At 38.5% G+C, this 21646-nt stretch overlaps 1 protein-coding gene across 1 annotated transcript in view; it reads right to left on the minus strand.

Moving 5' to 3' along the window:
• Nucleotides 1-1052: 1052 nt before the first annotated feature.
• The window catches only part of FRK (fyn-related Src family tyrosine kinase), a 50105-nt gene continuing 29511 nt past the window's right edge, over nucleotides 1053-21646 (minus strand). Inside the window, exons 4-8 of the mRNA XM_008940826.1 lie at nucleotides 21077-21245; nucleotides 9811-9969; nucleotides 4999-5180; nucleotides 2651-2816; nucleotides 1053-1267 (exon numbers count right to left, since the gene is read on the minus strand). Of these exons, the coding sequence (XP_008939074.1) occupies nucleotides 1053-1267; nucleotides 2651-2816; nucleotides 4999-5180; nucleotides 9811-9969; nucleotides 21077-21245 (891 nt within the window). The remainder of the gene's footprint in view (nucleotides 1268-2650; nucleotides 2817-4998; nucleotides 5181-9810; nucleotides 9970-21076; nucleotides 21246-21646) is intronic.

Here is a 21646-nt window from a genome sequence, read left to right on the forward strand (position 1 = left end):
AGTGAAATCTAAAATCTGTATCTGTAAAGACAGCTAGCAGAAACACCTGGGCTCCTTTCCCCCACAAAACAAAATAAAATGGATCATCTATTATTTAAATCTCCCATATTAAAGTTACGTCTGGAGAGGATGGAAATATGGATTGCTAGTTCCTCTGCAAAATACCTAGACAGGCCCTGAGCCTTTCCTGTCAGAAAGGGTCTGTGATTTGAGCAGCACGATAGGAAAGGGTGTCGCTCTAAAAGGCTAAGACAGTCCTGAGTTCATGCTAAAATATATTTTCATCCAATATCCCTAAAATGAAGAACTGTAAACCAAACCCTTATACTTCAATGGACAATAACTCAGTGGTTCCATGGCACTGTTTAACAACATTAAGAACAAAGAGCTTCAAAAATCTAATAATAAATCTGTTTATTCATGAAAAAGAAGAACAGTAGACAAACTAAAAAAGATCACTCATTCTACCCGCAAACAAAATAATTCCTTTTCTCCCATGGACATCTGTTCTATTTTCTGATACAGCAAAAGCACACGTACTTCAGGTCTAAGCAAGGCAATTAATCTGGATTCTGCCACCATCACAGTCATGGGATTATGATTACTTTTTTTTTTACAATGAGAGGACTTTGAAAGCACAGATCCTGCTGTGCAGAGCCATCACAATCCTTCATGAGAGCAACCTGGTACGAATGAAAAATCTAAGGAACAGCATATAATTATTCCAATAAAGAAATTACAAAATGCTACTATGGCTATTGAGCAACAGTCACTTCGTTTGTTTATCCTTGCAATCTGTTATTTAAAAAATAAATAGAAGACATTTTATGCTTTAGAAGCCTCCACCCTTCCAGCTTCCTGATGCTTACCCTTGCAAAACACTTGCCAGCAGCAAAAATTTAAGTGTCTGGATAATAGCACAGGGGTGAAAATGTACCAGAATTCCTCAGCACCCCCTAATAACCTCCACGTTGTCTGAGGTTAGGCTGATTTCACAGCACCCCCTTCAGCCACTTTGCACAGTGCCTGTCCCTCAACCCCTGCCTGGGGGTTCATTTCACCACAGCCTGGATGTGGGCATAAGAGGAGGAGTTGGTCTCAAAGAAGCCCTCCAGCTGCCCGCAGAGGGCCTCGAAGGTGGGTCGCCCGCTCGCCTCCGCGCTCCAGCACTCCAGCATCAGCTGGTAGAGTGGCACCGGGCAGGTCTCCGGCTGAGGAAGTCTGTAGCCCTTGTCCAGCATCTGGATCACCTGGTGTCCTGGCATACCTGCAGGCCAAAGGGAGTTTGTCAGACTATGGCCTCTATCTCCTACTGATACGAGGCCATGGGATGCCCCCCGTGAGGCACATGTGTGCACTGAGGGCAGAGCCGCCCCAGCAGGCCTCCTTCAATGGCAAGGGGACACAGGAGTCACTGGAGGATCCCAAACCAGCAGTTAAAGACCACCTCCAACATTTCCCAGCCCCCTCGCCCCGACTGCGCCACCTGAGAGGCACAGCAAATGGGTTTGTCTGGGTGTGAGGCTTTTCTCTGCCACCTGGGTTTGCCAAATTTTTTACTGACGTCTGTTTTACTTAAATTGTTCCTAAATCCCTCTAGTCTCAGTGACTCCAAAATCTCTCAAGAAAATCTGTCCTGCTGCTGAATTTTCCTCATATTTATAAAGTTTTCTGTCACATCAGCCCAAAGTTTCCTCCGATGCAACTATACATCCTGCCTATAGTCTATATAAGAAAGAGCTGAGGATTTTTTGCTTTGGTTCTCTTTTTTTTTTTTTTTCCAGAATGGTTTCACAGGAGGTGAGAGTGGGAATCAAAAAGCAAAATCAATTTTTCCTTTTATAGGAAATACCCATTTGGGACCTTGTGATATATAGTTTAAGGCAAATGCACCACCCCTCAGGCCTGTACAGATGCCGCATAACTTTTTTGTGCTTTAGTCCTTCCCTTTTGTTCTCCTCACCAGCACAAAATGAGTCACAGTCAATCATCTCACTGATATCTTGTGTTATTGGAACACAGTTCTTTGACTATTTCTCACAGTCCTAGGAATAATAGCAGCTCTTGTACCACTAAATCTGCTTTTGCAGTTGGTGACATTTTATTCCTAATTCTTTATGAAGACTTTCCACTACAATAGTCAAATATGAGGAAAGGGGGTAAAAATCATGACTCATTATTCAGATACCTTCTTACTGAAGTGCTTGTGCAGCACTTCACACATAATAATCTGCTCTTCCATAAAATATTCTCAGAAAAAACCCTCCCACCAAAAAAATCAACCAAACAGAAAAATAATCCAGGTCAGGATATGGGACAGGAAAACCTTCCCTTTTTCCACACTCCAAGAATTGGCATCTTCGACCTAACACTAGAGGGAAATAGCCATTTGGCTTAGGTGTCTTTGCAATGCAGGTTGATTCCAGAGAGGAGGCTTGAATGGCTGCTCACCACAGCCTTTGGAAAGCTTCCTGGGAGCCTGGGGCAGCCAGAAGGTCTGACGCACTAAATGGACCTCATCTGAACAGCCTTCTTGCTATATTTACAGTTTTAACCCTTTAACATTCCCATAGTAGAAGCATTCAACTTTTTTGTGTTGTTCTTAAAGCAAGAAAGCATTAGACATCATTCTTTATGTAAAAGCACCTACCAGCATAAGGCATCTTCCCATAAGTGATTATTTCAAACAGAAGTATCCCAAAGGACCAGACATCTGACTTAATGCTGAATTTGTTGTAGCGGATTGCCTCCGGGGCTGTCCATTTCACTGGGAGTTTTGTTTCTGGCCTAGCTTCATATATGTTTTCATTTTCTACCTGTCATGGGTAAAACAAAGCAAGTCCGACTTCAGATCTGCTTCAGCAAAGCACTTAAGTACCTGACTAAACTAAGAACATGCTTAATCTTATCCTCTTTAGCCATGCACTTGCATTTCATGGTATTAAAGCATGTACTTTATGAAGTCTATTGTTAAATTGGGCTTCACAGTTGAGAAATGCTACCATTCATCGGAGGCATTGCTAAAGCATTTATCATTTCAAGTGAGCACACAGCATTGGAGTAACTCGTGATTAATTATGACCTGCTACTGTGAATTCTGGACCTGGCACACAAGATTTCAGAAGTCTGTCAGGAGTGGCAGTGTAAGCATCGTGCTGACACTTGAAACCAAACAGTTCCACGTCTGGTCTTCAGTAAACAGAGGAGGCAAGAGCAAGAGCTAATGAATTTTGGAACCTTTCGTCCATGATTTATTGCAGTGTTGAAGGGCCATTGACCTTAATAACAATCACTTAAGCAGGTTTCAGGGACCAGAGAACAAACTCCAAATAATTCAAATTAACATATTAGCTTACAATGGATCCAATTAATTAGTGTAAAGTGAAGACAAAAGACACATAGAAAAAGAAAAAATATGTACTTGCAAATTTGTAGAATCATTTTCTTAAAAGTTACACAGCACAGACCTAAACTTTGTGAACATTTATTCTCTAATTCCTGAATGTGATTTGGTATACATCAGTCACATGCAAGCCTTGGTTTGGTTTTTCATATGCAAATCCAGGCAAATGTGTACAAAATTTTGTTTGTTTGATTGCTTTTAATACAGAATGTACATTTCCCAACTGTAATGCCCTGTAGTTTTGAAAAGATTGGTTGTTCGTGTTTTGTATCTACATACAGATGCAGTTGGCATCTTGACCATAATACTCACCTTTAGAAGCAAGAAATTATTTCATTATGCTAACTAATGCATACAGAAATACAGATTTAATTTCTCACACCTACACCTTTGGGATCTTTGCATGTGACCATGTTAGTGCTCTGGCTTAGGAGACAGAATATTCCTAATAAAGTCTGCCAAGATGACTCCATGACAGAGTATTTTAGTAAAGTTCACTTTTAACAAGAAATGTCAACATCTGTAAATTATTACCCTCTCTATGAGGACAGAGGAGAAATACCCACTGTAAGCATTGTTCATTTAAAAATACATATTCTTCATATTAAAAAATGTGCAATCTGAACTTATGCATAACTAGGAGAATCAAAATTAAGCAAAAAGCCGTTTCAGAGTCCCTTGATGCCATTGCAAAGCCATTATTCTCTACTTCAGTGCGTAATAAATCAAATTCTGTTATGAACTTCAATTTCTGCTGCTTGAGTGGAAAAAAACCAAACAATAAGCACAGGACTTTTTTCTGTTTTTCCTTCTCAGTGCGAGAACATAAATCAATAAAAACAATAATAAGATCTCAGAAATCATGGATTATATATTGAAATCCATAAAATATGGCAAATAAAATCTTTCAACTCTGATCAAATAATTTGCAGAGGTAGGAGAGCTCGTTTCTAAACCACAGCTCTTTCCTAGGATGATCTTGGTCAGCATTACTTGGCACTCCATGTCCTCAAGGGGTAGAGGAAAAAAAAAAACAGCACAGTGGCAAAGGACTTGAAACTGAGTCAGATTTAAAGCTCTGGGAGCTCACTTTATGAACTCTGCTGTTAGTCACAGAGAGGAATAAGGTCTGTTTATGATTACTACCTGCACTCGCAAGCACCGTGGAGGCAGTGGGGAAGTGAAAAAGGAGAGTGTAGCTCTCAATACATTTTTATACACCTTCCCTTACAGGTTCAGGAATATAATTTTGCCATCTTTCCTGTGATCTCTCTCCATGTGGCAGACACTAGTGTTGTTGGTAAAGGTTATGTAGCACAGGTTATTGCTTGCCAGGCTCCTTGCTTGGTGGCTGAGTGGGAAGCAACACTGGGATGCCACCTTCAGGCTGACACAAAGGCAATGGCCAGCTTCTAATCTTCCATGGGATAATGCAGGTAGAAAGTACAAGTGAACATGTTGGGGGTCCTTTTCTCCCTGGGCATGCCTTTTGCCTGAACCCACTAATTCAAAGGCTACAGTTTGCCTTTTAGTTGGCCTCTTCCACCTTGTTCCCCAGAGTTAAAGTAGAGACAAATCACCCTCCCACAACTCACCTTAAAAACTCTTGCAAGTCCGAAGTCTGCCACTTTGTAAACACTGTGCTCACCGACAAGAACATTTCTGGCTGCCAGATCACGATGGATATAGTTCTGAGATTCGAGGTAAGCCATTCCAGAAGCCACCTGAGCAGCCATGTCTACTTGCTGTGGCAGGAAGATTTGAGAGCCTGCATCTTCTGTTTAAAAAGAAGATTATAAGGATAACATAATATTTACAGTATTCAGATATAAATAACCTAACAGCCAACTGGTTCAAATAGCAAACACAAATCAACAAAACCATGCAATACAATAAGGTAACAGCCCGACCAAATGACAGAGGTTAGTGAATTCCCATTTTCTCTCATTTTTAACTCCCATTTTTACTTTCCAGTCTGACTACTTCATGCTGTTATCTCTGTTGCTGCTACTTAACAGTAGGACTTCTTGAGCTGCTTTCAAGCTGCCTGCTTCTCTAGTAGAACTTTCCAAAGCAACGTGCATGCCATACCCACCACTCTAAAATCATCAAGTCCCAGATAGAGTGATTTGGTAATCAAAGATTGGCTGTTCAAATAAAGCAGCAGAAGAACTTTGAGCAGAGCACCTTGCCTTCACAGATGAAGGAAAGAGCCTCAGGCCATGAAAAACTGCAGCCAAAAAGTGTAAGACAGGTGCTCATGAAAACATCACTGGGATATAACACATGAGAATACAAATTCAGGGACTTTATGGCACTTTGGGGGCAGCTGACATCCTCATAGCAAAGAATTTATACCCCAAGGAAATCTAGACAAGACATGCAGCACTGAAGCTTCCTCTGTAGCCTCTAAAACCCAAAAGAGTTTCAGCTTCCTGCTTCAGACTCTTAACAATATCAAAAAGCTGAGTGTTTGCTGCTAGGTCTATTGGCAGTTCTCCTTTCTCATTAGGATGGTGAGTTTTCCTTACTGTCTCTGTATTTAAAAAATAAAACATTTGTAGCTAGCAGTTTTCTGTTTGTTATTTTGAATTGATTCTCAGTGAAAGTGTGTTTTCGTTTTGCATAGCCTCCTCCAGTTTCAGCATTTTATCTGACCTAACCTTGCAATCTCCCCTTATGAAGAGTGTGAACATCCATTGTTTATTAATCTGCAATCTCCAGGCCTTGTATTTCCTGCTCATCTGGATGTTCTGAGATGAATAGGTAAAATAAATGAATTTTAAATTATTAAATTTGCCCTGCATGTGTATTGTCCTACCTCCTTTTTGAGGCTAAAGTAATTGTCATGATAATTCAGTACTAAGATTATTTACTTCTATTGTTGACTCAGAAAGTCTTTTCCTCTCCCACACATCTGTTTAATAGTTGCCTTGACCTTTAGAAAAGAGGGAGAGAAATCAGGCTACATGAAAATCTACAGATTAACCATAAAGAAAACCCATCATCAGGCCACAGAATAGCATAACACTGAATTTCTGCAGTTCTGCCAACTGCTAGATATCAACATTTATTATTTAACTTGCTGGACAAAGATATAAATCTGCAAATGACATTTATGTTCTATTGAATCAGAAAACAACTAACTATGTACAAGTGCCTTGCATGAGTACCGAGGGTTTGGAACCTAACCTATGTGACTCAGTTTAAAATCCCTCTCTCCATGTTCCCTTTCGCATTGCTCTTTCTGCACATGCTGTGAACTACCTCCTGGTGAAAGCAGACAAGGAAGCAGACAGATTTGAGCACAGGTTTGTCATTGCTCTGCTGATGGTCCAGGCTAGCTTGACACAAGCTTATTCCAAGAGGCAGAACATGACAAAGTCACAGGAAAAGAAGATGACACATAAGCCTTGTGTTTAATGAGATGCTTCAGCGCAGAACAGGAGGTAGAGCTGCTAAACCTTCCCTGTCTTAATCCCTGCAGGACACACAGGTTCACCATGGTAAAGGACAAGGATGAGATCCACCAGTAGTGGTGGAGTTACAGCTGAAAGACTGTTTCTTCCACTGGGACCTGTTTGGTAACCCAGACCAGGGTAACCTGCTGTCTTTAGCATATGGCCTAAAGGAGATTAAGAGGCCATCATTGCCCTGGCAGCTGCCGCATTTCTTGGAGGATTTCTCAGTGTGAATTGATTCTGTGCTGCTGCTGCTTTGCTGAAGAAGGGAAAGCTGTAAAGAGGATCCTTAGCTGATCAGGAGCTGCAAACTGCACAAAGACAGAAGATGAAAGCACAGTCCTCTTTGGGATCTGAAGTGCAAATCATGTATGGTTGTCTCATAAAGACTTCTGACTACACCTCCAAAATCCCAGCTTGGGCCAGCCAAAGCATGTAAATTCAAGCACAGCACTGCATCACTACAACTATGGATGAAGGTTTCCAGACCAGAGCCAGCTCCCATCCAGCTGCTTCAAAGCAGGTCAGAAAAGTTTACAACTGTATTCATATGGGTAAACATCTGCTTTAGTTTCTTTTAAAGTGTTATAAAGGAGGAAAAAAAATGAAGTTAATATAACTTCCACACTAGGCGCTACTAGTGAATTTATAAAACCTTCCCATGGCTTATTCTTTATCCAATAAAGAAAATGTAACACCTCCATGTCCTTTTTTAACTAATATTTTTTGACAAAACTATCACCCTTATATGAAAAATTTATTAGAGAAAATATTAAAGAAGGCTTAAGGTCTGCACCCTGTTCTAAGCAATAAATCACAGTGTATCACATAGGAAAGACGGGAAAATATTTTCATTGACAGAGACCTGAAAATAAATAAATAAATAAATAAGCAGCACTTTCTACAGTTGAGACCATTGCCTCCATAATAATCCACCAAACTTGAAGACTGTGCCCCTGCCAGAACAAGCCCCAGATACTTCAGAATTAATAAAAACACTCATACATTTATGACGATTTCATTCACATCCAATAACAAAGAAAAGTTTTCAGTTCCATTTCTCTCATACTGGTGGCAGCTCAATAACTCTGAATAGCAGTATTCTTCAAGAAGTATGCCAAAGTACTTTCACAGGGTGCACAGGGAATTCACGTGCCCATCATTTTTAAGTAGCTGTAATTATATTGGAATGTCATAGTCACTCTGAGTTAAATATTAGGGATTTTTAAAGCTAGAAAAACATGCCATGCATTTCTGGGAGATGAAACTTAACCAAAAAATGTTCTCTGGACTTTCCCCCTGTCCCAGTTTGCCATATTTATCCACAGTGCATACAGAGACAGCAGCTTTCTGGAAACATTTTCCTGGTTCCTGCAGTGGCCGAGTCTCAAGAAATCTACTCAGGAGCTGTGGACTGACTGCCAGCTAGTACAGCTCACTTCCAGTCACAGAGCTCTACACAAGCTTCAGATCTCTTTCCTTACTACCCTCAGTGGTGGCAATGACTTTTCTTTGAACAATACCTATCAAAGCACTTGAATCTCTGCCTCCACCTCTTACTTCTGTTTATCCTTTTGAGCCCGGGCCATCAGACAGGGAGAGATACCAGTAGGCTGGGTTTCAACTGGCCTTTTTTACCGTTATCTTGGCAGCTGCCTGGAAACCAACCAACCTTCCATGGCGTCTCTGACACAGGGCTACAGGAATGAGCTCTGAGGCAAAGGTCAGGCTGCATAAACGTGCATGCTGTGCACACGCTGCCAACTGATCTACACACAGGCTGCAGCACTGACATGTTCTGGACATGTTGTACTCCATTTACAAAGAGGCAATTTTTCCCCTCTACAATAGCTGTGGCTCATCCTGGCTTTCTCAGAGATACTTCTCCAGTACAATAAATGTTTTCAAGCACGGCAATCGTTTCCTAATATGCCAGGCTCTTTCAATCAGATAAGTGGCAATCTGCACACAAAGACAAAGATCTGCACACCAGAGATGAGAATTTAAAGAAAATTTAGGCCTTGTTACCTTTGGCCACTAAATGGCTACAAAACTGTAATCTGGCCCAAGACCACTGCAGCCTCATTCCATGCAGTTCCTGGTGGAGCTGTGCCTCTACTTGATATTTCTTTAGCTGTAATTGTCTCTGGACTGAGCCTCACTTAAAAAAAAGTTTCCACAGAGAAGATTGGGGAAAGAACATGTCATGGTAAATACTGTCTGTGGTATTTCACAGGGCTTTGCCACATGGGCTGGAGACAGAGAAGAAATTGAGCAAGGCAATCACAGTGAACATTTTGTCTTCAAGAGGTCATTACAGCTTTAGAGACATTTAGCATCTCAGAGACCTCTGCTAAACTGAAAGTGGGTAACAACACTAGAATCGAGCATTTCTCAGTGGCAGGGGTGAACTTAAAGTGCAATCATTATGCTAGTCTGTTCCAGGCTGTACAGCTTTATTTTTAATTATTATTTGCCTTCAAAAGAGCACTTTGAAGTGCTGAGATAAAAGCCCTGATGCGATAGGCAAGGGACAAATTCACAGTCAAAGGCTATCCCTGCCTAGTAATAGATTTTCAAAGCTGTTAAGTACATTTTGTGGAAGTGCCTCTATTTCATGTCAAATATGATGACCTATCCTTCTAGATGCTTATATTTTTATTCTGCCGGTGTATGCTTCCATCTACTCATAGAACTGAGTGTAAAAATGGGGTCATTATAAGGCAAGATCAAACTGTGAATGTGATTCTCTCCTACTTCTCATATACTTTGGCAAGTCAAAAATTCATAAACATCTTTCTTTCCCTTTTTCTCATCCCCACATGCGAAAAATAATGTAGCTTTTATATTAAACCAGAGTGCTGTACTTCTATCTTTTATGTTAGTCTATTTACTAAACTGACAGCTGTGGTACCCCTTGAAATGAGTTTATAGTAATTTGCTTACTTTGAAGGTATTCTAGAAGACTTCCATATCGCATCAGCTCAGTAATAATATAAATTGGGTCCTCCAAAGTACAGACAGCGTAAAGCTGTATAAGCTTTGGGTGTCTCAAGTTCTTCATTATTTGTGCTTCCCTCAGAAAGTCCTTTGGATCCATTGAACCTGAAAAAACAGCACATAACAAAACATAAGTTGAGGTTATTAAAGGCCTTCCTACCAGCCTGGAAGTCTTAAGGGAATATCTGAGATAGTTTTCTATCTTTCAAAGTACATCAGCATCTCAAATCTTCACAGTTCCCACAGAAAACAGTGCAGCTGAAATAAACACTTAATAAGTAAAGTATGCCAGTTGCACAGGGACAGAGAACATATATCTTCCAGCTACCAGAAACATAAAGGCTGAAATTAACCATCCCTAGGCCTCGACTAAGCAGAAAAAGGGACAATAGCACGTTAACTGATATAATTTAAGCAAATAATAATGTTACAACTGGTTAATGAAATTACCAGAAACTGAGGTAAGAGTGCGTGGGTGACGAACATAAAATCTCTGACAGAAAACGGATGTTACAATAAGAATTTGTTGCACTACATTTTCAGCTTTAGCAATCAAAGCCTGGAAGCAGTTAAAACACTTCAGCATATAAGGAGTAGATGTGTGCATCTTACATACATAAATACAAATAACTATATATGATGTTCACATAACAGCAGTCCTAGTAGAAATACCAATGTATGCACAGATGCAGCAGTAATTTTACATTCCCTTAAATACAGAAGCATTTTAACAGCTCATGATCCCAACTTTTTTAAGTGTTACATAGGTCATAATATCTCTAGTTCTATTCATATATACAGTCAGCTAATACATAAATTATGTCAAAGAAACAACACATAAATCATACAGGGAGCTACCTTCAGTGGCAAATTTAGGATTAAAGCTCCTATGCCCTGAATAGGGGCTTGATTAGAAAAAAATATGTATAAATGAAGAAGCAAAGCTTTTTCCATGAATGATCGACTAGTGATCAGATACTCTCAGATGTTTGGGAAAGATGAGAAATAACAACTCCGCCTTAACACTTGTACAAACAAATAAGAAATCCTCCAACTGCTCAAATGTTTCCTTCCTCCCAAATCAAAGTAGTTTCATTAAGAAACGTTTATAGTGAAGGTTGGGGGCGAGGGGGGTGGGGGAATCTACCCAACTCTAGTCTGCTCTATGCAATGTTTAAAAAGTCTTTTCTTAGAGTAAGCAGACTGAGTAATTTGAGAAGCCAAGGCTGCAAGAGTTGAAAGCTGCAGTTGCAAGGCTACAACCTCCTCAAAAGTTGTCCAACCTATTTTCAGAACCATAGCAATAATGTGCAATTTCATATCCTTGCATCAATGCAAGAGGGATGACTCAGAAATGCTTCTCACATAGACTTTATGAAAAAAGAGCCACTTGACATTGCAACTTGGGAGAGCAGATTATTGCTCCTCTCCCCTGTGTGTTCATAGTTTCCTTGGCAATCCCAAGGGGTCAAATTTGACAATACTTTATAGGATGCCATTAGGGGGTACGGTGAAAGTTAATGGATTTCTGTGCCATCAATAAATGGATAGCAGCCAATAATACATCTTCTCAACAGGTACAGGCTATACCCATTTCCTTCTGTAACTGTCAGAGGAAAATGGGGACCTGCATGAAAAGTAAAAGACTCATACTTGGTCTGGATAAAGCAGAGATGATGACAGTCAGATGGAAAAAAAAAAACAAATATCTGAAATGGTAACAGTACTCCTTTTCCTGTTTAGAGCAGCACAATCTTTATGGCTTTATTTGAACTTTCCACCAATCCTAGATTTAAAAAAAAAAAAACAAAAAAAAAAAAAAAAAAAAAAAAAAAAAAAAAAAAAAAAAAAAAAAAAAAAAAAAAAAAAAAAAAAACAAAAAAAAACAAAAAGAAAACCACAAAAAACTAGGGTTGTCTTTATAGAGTTTGGACTCGCTTTGATACTGATTTAATATTGTGGTCCATTTGCTTACTCTTTTCAAGATATATGCATTTGTCATGCAAATCATCCTAAAGTCTACAGAGAAGCTGCATGGTGTGAAGTACGAAGTATTTGCTAATTTGGGGTCTACCAAGTCACCAGCCCTCTGTGGATCATTAGACAGGATTTCTTCACACTATAGAAAGTGCCAATCTGATCTACTCCCATCATCAAAGTTTGCCTACAAGGAATCTCTCAGTTTACTCATGCTACAAACTTCTTCCAACACTCCGAAACCAAGCAACGTGTTCTTCGCATATGACAACTCCCAATAAATTGGTCAGGAGGGATGTATTCTATTAACTGAATAGCAGCAAATCTTTCCACTGTTAAAGTAATTAATAATAATAAACCAGTCACAAAGATCAGTAAGTATTTCCTGCTTATTTTAAAGAGCATATGTAACCTTCAGTTTTACTTAGTTTATCTTTAAATAGCACAAGTAGGAGAGAGTACCCAAAACTCCACAAAGCCCTGTGGATCTTATATTGTAGTTAATAAGTGGATTGGATGCTAACTTAGAAATTAAGAAGTGTTTTTATCAGTCTTTTGTCATTTTAGCAACCAGATAAGCAAAGTAAAAGCTGCTTCTAAAGCCAAGTGAACATGCTTGTTACAAATTATATAGATAAAGCCTGGAACAATGGTGGAAAAGAAGTTACATTTCTTTGAGGAAGTTTATATAAATGAGATATATAAAATATATGCCACATGAAGTTTCAAATATCAAATTTTTTTGTTTGTAGTTGAAATACAAGTGATTTTTAATGAAGTATGTGTTTTCAGCTGTAACTGGTAAATACAGTAATCTGCTCTCAATGCTGCAAGTAGAAATTACTTGATCAAAACCCAGCTAGTTAACAGAAGCCTGTACTGAAACAAGTATCCCTTGTGTAAGACACCAGTGTGAGAGTAGGTTGATCACGACCTGAAGAATATATGGTTTTGATAACTTGTTCTTGGAATGAAAAATGTTTCTACAAATGTCAAAGTCCTTGAGAACAAAATGTTGGAATAAGTTTCTTGGACGTGTTGTATGATGTGGTGCTTTGCCAGAAATGACATCTAATTTAAGCCTACTTAAATCAGGTGTATCAATTCTGATTACTTTCTTTCTGAAAATACTTTGTTCTAGAATAGAGGAAGCTTCACATTATAAGACGAACACTAATAATTTGGAAATTATTAGTTACTAGTTATTTTCCAGTTTCCACTGGCCTGAATGTAAGTTGCCCTTAACTATTTGATAAGCCCCACCAGAGACCCTTTGCAACTTCCAATAAACCTCACCAAATGACTTCAAAGTAACCTTGGACTTCAGGGCAACCTTGTATTCTGAATAATTTTATACAAAATGAACTCAGGTACTGAATACATTGATCATATGCTGTGATCTTCTGAATAAGTTTAAGTGCAATAAAGCAATAACATTAAAAAGAAAAAGGGTTTTTTTGTAACAGAAGAGGCTGAGTGTAAACTACTCACATTAACAGGAAAACGAGAACAGTATCTGACAATTGTCAAGCAGCTTTCTCACCATGCAGAGATGAATTTACAAGTTACTTTAAGGTTATGTACTGAACTAAAAGGAATAAAAGAATTTCTTTCTTTAGGAAAACAGGGAGAGTTTCCTGAGTGCAAAGCTTTTCACGCTGCATATGCACTAAAGTGATGACATACTGAAGAACTGAAAATATTATTAAAACCTCTACTGACCATAGCAATGTAGAGACTATTTTGAGAAAGCCTCCTGAAAAAAAATAAAAATTAAAAAAACAAAAAACAAAACCAAAACAAAACAAAACAAAACAAAAGAAAAAACATGCTTGGGCAGCTTCCATGCAAAGAGAAGCTTGGGAGATGCTTTACAATATGTTAATGACAAATGCATCTGTCAACTTGAACAGGCATAAGGAACTTCCTCAGATATGATTAACTGGTGATGATAGATGTCTGCTTTACATGCTGGCAGTTGGAGAAGCAAGCTAGTCCAGACAATAGGTTTCAGAGAATCCATCACACTCAGCACAAGACAAAGTGCAAATCCCTGCTGCAGTAATCTCCACTTAAAATAGGAAAAAGACAACGTCACAGTGAGGAAATAAAAACAGAAACATGAAATTATATGTTCAGGACCTACAGCAAGACAGTACTATGGAGAGCCCAAAGCAGAAATAGCCATTGCTGGCTTCTAGATGATTTTCCTATCTGCTGATTCCTACACCTCTTTGATGACTGTGGGTCAACAACTCAAAAGTCAGGGGTGTTCCTTAAGGCAAAGGCTTTATTCTGTTTTGTTTTTTCATTCACACATCCATCACTACATTTTTGGCTGGTAAAATGTCACAGTTGTCTCCAAAACAGAGTGAAACACCAGTGAACAAATAAGAGAATTATCTGAATAAGGGCATCACACTACTACTGCTTATTGTTTATGGTCATAGTGATTAACTGATTGTAATAAGGGCAAGTAGTGGACAAAATATGGACTGAACAATGGTACCAAAGAGCAGAATGATGGTGGAGAATTTGAGTTGTAATTGTGGTGAAGGAATGAGGATGGATTGAGTGTAAATTGTCCAGTTTTATTTGGTGTTGTGAAGAAGTTATTTTGATTTTGGTGTGGGGAATACTTTTTCTTGATGTGAATGAAATGTCTGATATTTGTGTGATGAACATGGATTTTAATGGCAATTCTTAAATATGTGACTCACAGAGGTGACGGGTGGAAAGTATTAGATTTGCATGGCAAAGTTTTGCTTGTTGGGAGCTTGTGGGGGGCTTCTGTGAGAAACGGTTAGAAGCTTCCCCAGTGCCCAACAGAGTCAATGCCAGCTGGCTACAAGATGGAACGACCACTGGTGAAGGCCAAGTCCATCAGCAACAGTAGAAGTGTCTCTGTGATAACGTATCTAAAAAGGGGGAAACATTATTGCACAATGGCAACTGCAGCCAGAGACAGAAGTGAGAATATTTGAGAGAAAGAACTCTGCAGACACCAAGGTTGGTGAAGACTGAGTGGGAGGAGGTGCTGCAGGTGCCAGAGTAGAGATTTCCCTGCAGCCTTTGGTGAAGACCACAGTGAAGCAGGCTGTCTTCCTGCAGCCCACAGAGGAGCCCATGCCGGACCAGGTGTATGCTCAAAGAAGGCTGCAACCCTGTGGGAAGCCTGTGCTGGAGCAGGCTCCAGGCAGGGCCTGTTGATCCATGGAGAGAGGAGCCCACACTGGAGCAGGTTTGCCGGCACTGACCCCTTTGAAGGGACCCATGCTGGAGCAGTTCATGAAGAACTGTAGCCCATGGAAAGGACTCACGATAGAGAAGTTTATGGAGGACTGTCTCCCGTGGGAGGGATCCCACACTGAAGCAGGGGAAGAGTGTGAGGAGTCCTCCCCCTGAGGAGGAAGGAGTGACAGAGACAGCATGTAATGAACTGACGGCAAGCCCCGCTCCCCGTCTCCCTGTGCCATTTGGGGAAGAGGAGGTAAGATAATTCAGGAGTAAAGTTGAGCTTGAGAAGAAGGGAGGGGTGGGGCGAATGTGTTTTTAAGATATAGGTTTTATTTCTCACTATCTTACTCTGATTTGATTGGTAACAAATCAAACAAATTTCCCCAAGTTGGGTCTGTTTTGCCCATGATGGTAACTGGTGAGCAATCTCTCCCTGTTCTTACCTCACACCATGAGCCTTTTGTTATTTTTTCTGTCCCACATCCATCTGAGGAGGTGGGGTGATAGAGCAGCTTGGTGGGCACCTGGCACTCATCCAGAGTCAACCCACCACACCAAAAAATATAGTTTAATTATGAGCCTTGTGACTCTTCCTGCAAGATTATTAGAAATCTTTTATAAATATAAAGATCACAAGCTAATAATTCTGACATTTTGAAAGTCTTCATAATCCACCACTGGCTCTGAAAAAAGTCTCCAAAGCATCAGGGGAAAAAATGGTCTGGTTTAATAGATTTAGTCTTCGGATGTTTTTGATAGTGAAGTATTGAACATTCTGTTTAAAGATGGACTACAAACTGCTAGAAGAAACAGGAATTCATTCAAAAAGGATAGTTCATTAAATCTGAAAAATATCTCTAGCTAAGTTTTTTTTCCTCCAAAATCTCCCTTATGGTCCATAAGGGCTGCGGAGCCCTGTTTTCCATAGTCAGGGGACTGCAAACCTCAAACTCTGAAGCTGGTTAAACTAGATACTCCATAACTGTAGAGACAGGGGGTAACATCCCACCATGTTCATCAGAAGACAGACATTTCTTGTGGCCTCCTTAAGAATCAGTTCTTGATCAGAGGGCTCCTAGGCTGACCAGTTTAAGATCTCATGGACTCCACCAGCTTGACATTTTCCCCAGTTTTGTTACTGTTTGAAATTCTGTGGAACTACAGAACACTGCTGGTAGCTGAATTCACCTCCTCCAACTGTAGGCAATTATTCAGGCATCTGGTTCTGAGTTAGTTGTCCAGATTCTACAATCAGTAGAAAGAAGCATGTTTTAATAGTGTGTTATTCTCTCGTTACACTGTACGTTTCTACTCTATAGCATGATTTATCTGACAATGTAAGTGCTATTTCTTCCTGCTAATTATTAAAAAAGCCTGCTGTATCTAAGTTATTAGATGCCTAAAAATAGGGGGAAAAAATGTAGCTGCTATGTGTTATGCATCAGTTTTCAGAAAGAAACACTTTTGAAATTTCCGGTTTGTGTTCAGTATTTGAAAAATTGGCTTGTGGTCCAAATGAATGAAAACAGATTTCTGAACACCCTAATTATTCACAAGTCAGGAATCATGCATTTGTATCAAGTGAGAACTGGCTTTTAGAAAAATCCATCACTGCGATGTCACCAGAATTCTAGGAGGATAATTTTTCCTGCAAGTTGGAAGGTCATTTACCTAAATACAATAATTTTAAGCCTTTTAACAGCAATAGCTAGAAATTAGTGTAAGTTCAGAAAAACTATCTGAGAAATGAGGAAAGCAGCATATAAGAAGAAACATATTATATTATATTATATTATATTATATTATATTTATTATATTGTATTATATTTAAGGCCAGACTACATGAGGCTCTGGGCAGCCTGATCTAGTGTGAGGTGTCCCTGCTCATTGCAGAGGGGTTGGAACTGGGTGATCCTTGTGGTCCCTTCCAACCCTGTCAGATTCTGATTCAGATTCTGGTTTTGCAGAGGACTTAGTAGTGTTGGCTTGATGGTTGGACTTGATGATCTTGGAGGTCTCTTCCAATCTAAAGGATTCTATGATTCCATATTTAGCCTTTCTAAAGACAACTGAAAACAATAGTTTAACTTGCTCTGCTTGTATGTCCATAATGGAATGAAAAAATAATGTATACAAGGAGGCTTTTATTTTCGTGTAAGAAGATATAACAAAAGTTTTAGAGAAGAGATCAGGTAAATTCAGGTGATAAATTAGGGCCACATTCTTACAAGTATAGTGATATACCATTGATACAAACTGTCAAACACAGCAGAAGCAACTTCTCTCTGTGTCCCCATCTCAGGACTAGAATTCTGGTTATTATCTAACCAAGAACAAGCTGTGGTTTTATTAATTATAAATATCTCATCAAGAGGTGAAATGTAATGGAATATAACAGCAAAGTATTCAGACTCCACACGATCTAGGACAGTATTCAGACTCCACAATGATCTAAGACAGATGTACGCTGCAAAATAACACTCAACAGAAAAACTCAAACTAGCAGAAATCCATTCTAGCCTTCAGGCCTACAAACCTACGACTTACTGTTTGCATTATGTTATTCTATATTGTTTCCTATGTGACTACCTTATTTGATTGACCTGCTCCTGCTTGGTAAGGAGAGCACGGTGCCATGTCACAATTTGGCTGTTGGTAAAGCGGTCTTAACAGAACCCTCTCTATCTCAAACCCTGTATTTGCCAGATCACTTCCATTTTATCACGTTTCTCGGTTTTTCTATTTTCTTTTCAAGTGGGTCTACACTGTAAAGCAGCTTAGCAAAAAGACTGATTAAAAATATGCTCCTTCCTCCCTCGTTGTAAAGACAACTTATTTTGATCTTTGAGTCAGCAACAGGAGAAGATTGTTTTACAGTGTGTTACACTTGAAGCCTGAAATATTGCCTATGTGAATATTGGAAGCTTCAATCATCAATGTATAACATGATGTATTTCTTGATTACTCATGAACTATTATATTTTCCATTCACTTATCATCTTTATATTATGATGAATGACATTACCAGACCTAAACTTTGCTGTAATTTTATTAGTAACAGACAAAACATTCATTACGCAGATTAGGGTGAGGGTACTGTTTTTCTTCTTTAATTATTGAAATGTTATTACTCATAAGAACAAGCAACAGAAAACCAGTGTGCTAACTGATGACAATAAGACACTACAAATGGTAAAAAACGGTAATTCCCTACAGAAATATACTACAAGGTTAAATGCTTCCGTTTGAGACTGTTTGAACTGTTTTTGTAGAATGAGATAGTTCACAGAGTACATTGATAGGAGATTCAGTATTACCTATATAATTTATGAGGATGGCTTTGAGTATCAAAGTCTTCAGAGTATCACTAAGTGTAGTGCACAACTTCCTTATCACAGGATTAGATCACAGACTCTCTGCTATCCAAGCATCACATCCAGGTAGGGCTTTTCTCTGCCCTAACTCAATATAACCCACTGTGAAATCAATGAGACTACTACTGTTGACCTTAACAGGACTCAGACTGGAGTGAAAAAAAAAAACAGAGATGGGAAAATATTGATTAATCAAGGCCTTTTACCCAGATGGACTATGCTACTACAAAAGGTATCACAGTCGAAATGGTTTCTTCCACTTCACTGTGCTAGTCTGTATGTAATCAGTTAGCAGTGAATATCGTTTTTATTCCAGTGCAAAATTTATTTTTTATCTAACAAACCTATTGGAGAAGTTTATGTGATTATTCTTTGTTCTATAGACTTCTGTAGCTGCATTCTTAGATACCCTACTATTACAGAAACCAAAAAAAAACCTTCTTTTCCTGCTCATGTCACTCCAGAAGTACTGTGTTCTCTGTGTTCTTGAAAGGATACTGAATTGAACAGTCAAAGAATGGACCTCATTCTGATTCAAGCCATTATTCAAATAGAAATTTGTTTCACACAGAACTGATAATATGTACTGTCCCTATTTTATAGAAGGAAAAGCTCAATTAGAGTTTAGAAATGAGTTATTAATAAGAGGTGAAATATGATTAAGATAGCTTTCCATTTTTGCATATGTAATACCAGACAAATGTCAGCTCCACTTTCACGCTAAAGAAAATAAATAGAAATGTATGTATTGCAGTTTTCTCAAAATATAATTATTTTTTTTTATGAGAAACAAGTAATTTCCTAGAGTGCTAATTGCCACGTATTTTCTTACAGAGGAAAGAAAAAGGAAATTTCTAAAAGAAAATTCCACAAAAACTTAAGACAGTTTAATATTGTTCTTCACTCCAGCTTCATTTCTTTTTTTCTTTAAATATCATTTAAGAGCTATCATACTTTAGTAAGGTCCCTTCAGTTTTCTACAATAAAATAGACTTGTCCAGATGTTGCATTAAATCATTAAAGGAAAGTAAACTCAGATGAACGAATTAGGTTCTTGTCACATGGAGAAAAAATACAAGCGTCATATTGGATTGTTTCAACAGAGGTCTAGCATGTCACAAATGGGAAGAAAATCCCCCTCTTTACAGATCTAGACTCATTCTTCCTTTTAGCATCATACTTCGAAAAAAATATGGTTACCACCTTGAAACGCACCAGTAAAGATCTTCTGAAAACAATGAAACATCTAAAACGTCTGAGCTACACAACAAATCTGGTTGAGCCAGGCTAAAAGAAGGCCAAAGAGGAACTTGAAAATAGGTTTCTACTATGTCCAACACTGCTGCAAAGGAAGAAAATGATAATTCTCTTTAGCCTTGGTGTATAAGGGGAGGTAATGGGCTTGTACTGCAGAATGAAAGATTCAGGTCAGGCACAAGGAGGAAAAGATTATTTTCAGACTTGTGGTTTCAGAAGTCAATAAAAATAGGCATATGGGTTCCTGTAACAAAAGATATAGGCTTAGTGGATACTGTCTTAGGACAGAAAATGGACAAAGAGATTTCAAGATGGTTTCTGTTTTTACTGGGCCATTAGAGACATGCATCAGTTCACTAAAAAGAGTATGCTGTCTTTCACATGAATAATAGAAGGCCTTTACTCTGAGCAGTTTTTCTGATTTCATTAAAACAGAGGAAAAAAAAAAAAAAAAAGGTGCTTATTTTCTTTCAATTTGCTAGTCCCAAAACACAAAGTGTCCTGATACAAGCTAGCCCTAAAATGTATGCTGAAATTCCTCCCTGTTCAGGACACCTTGCACACAGGGCTCAAACACACTGTTGCTATTTTGAATCAAAGACCTGAATCTGTTCTGCTTCCTGAAACATGACCATTAATGCCCAACATAAGCTTTTTCAATTAAGCACAACTCATTATATTGTTATCCCCTGTCTGAAAAACATGTATATTATGCAGGCTACCTTTCTTATCTATGTGGTTCTTGCCATCTGCTGGCAGATATTTTATGTTGTCAGTTAAAAATGAACAAATTACTTGAAGTTAATGAAAAATAATTTTTTAAAATGTTAAAAGCTGTATTAATAATAAGCCTATATAATATGCAAATATTGAGTATTAATCCTGTGTATCAAAAAGTTTCTGAAATTTTATTTAACCAATCTTAAGATAAATGCATTTCTCAAATACAAACTTATCACAGTACTTTTTCTATATTACCAAAGCAATCTTTATAACATTGCATCCAATCACTAGAAGAAATTCTACAGATGACAGACCAGTAACTTCACCTACAGATAAAATGTAGTCATAGAATCCCAGACAAGGAATATTGTACGGAAGAGATGGCCTTGCTGGGGTTGCCTTTTCATGTACTAGAGATGTTGAATGAGTTCAGCTCATATGGAATAAGAAAACTGCACAAAAGTGGAATTGAAAATACCAAACAACATCTGGATGTTGAGCTTTATTAACCTTCAGGTTTAAGTGCATGGATTTTAAGAACTGTTGCATATATGGATAGGCTCTCTTTTCAGGAGCATTTAAACAGCAAAGGAGCACCCTTGCTAACATTTCACATTATTTGCATGCAAGAGTAATTCACATACCTGGCTTTAATGTTTTGATTGCCACAGGGGTGGTATTATTCCACAGTCCTTCCCATACCTCACCAAACTGACCAGATCCTAATTTTTTCAACAGTTTCAGAGACTGTCGGTCTATCTCCCACTGATCAACAGTTTTATAGGACAAATCAAAAGTAGTAGGAGTTTGTACCTGGTAAAAGAAAATTAAAAGTACAGTAATTGAGACTTCTAATCTTTTTTCAACAACATATAGAAGTTATTGTTAACTATGGCATATGAAGTTGCAACTGACATAAATAATGTTTCCTTAGAGTACACACATACACAGATAAAATGAGCTGAGAACATAAAATACAGCCCAAATACTGGGCACTTTTTGTTATAAATAAATAGTCTGAAGAAAATATCCTGCCATTAAAAATAAAAATTAGAAATCATCCCCCTAGCAAGCTTCTTGAACAATGACGTATTGCTTGCCTGAACCTTGTGGTTTTGTCTCAATAATTACTTATGGACAGCTAGAGTTATGAAGTTGGAGATTTCATCTTCATATCCATTTATAAAAAGGTATTCATAAATCATGATTCGGCA

The sequence above is a fragment of the Merops nubicus genome, unplaced genomic scaffold (assembly GCF_000691845.1).
Source record: "Merops nubicus isolate BGI_N331 unplaced genomic scaffold, ASM69184v1 scaffold7855, whole genome shotgun sequence".
NCBI lineage: Eukaryota > Metazoa > Chordata > Aves > Coraciiformes > Meropidae > Merops > Merops nubicus.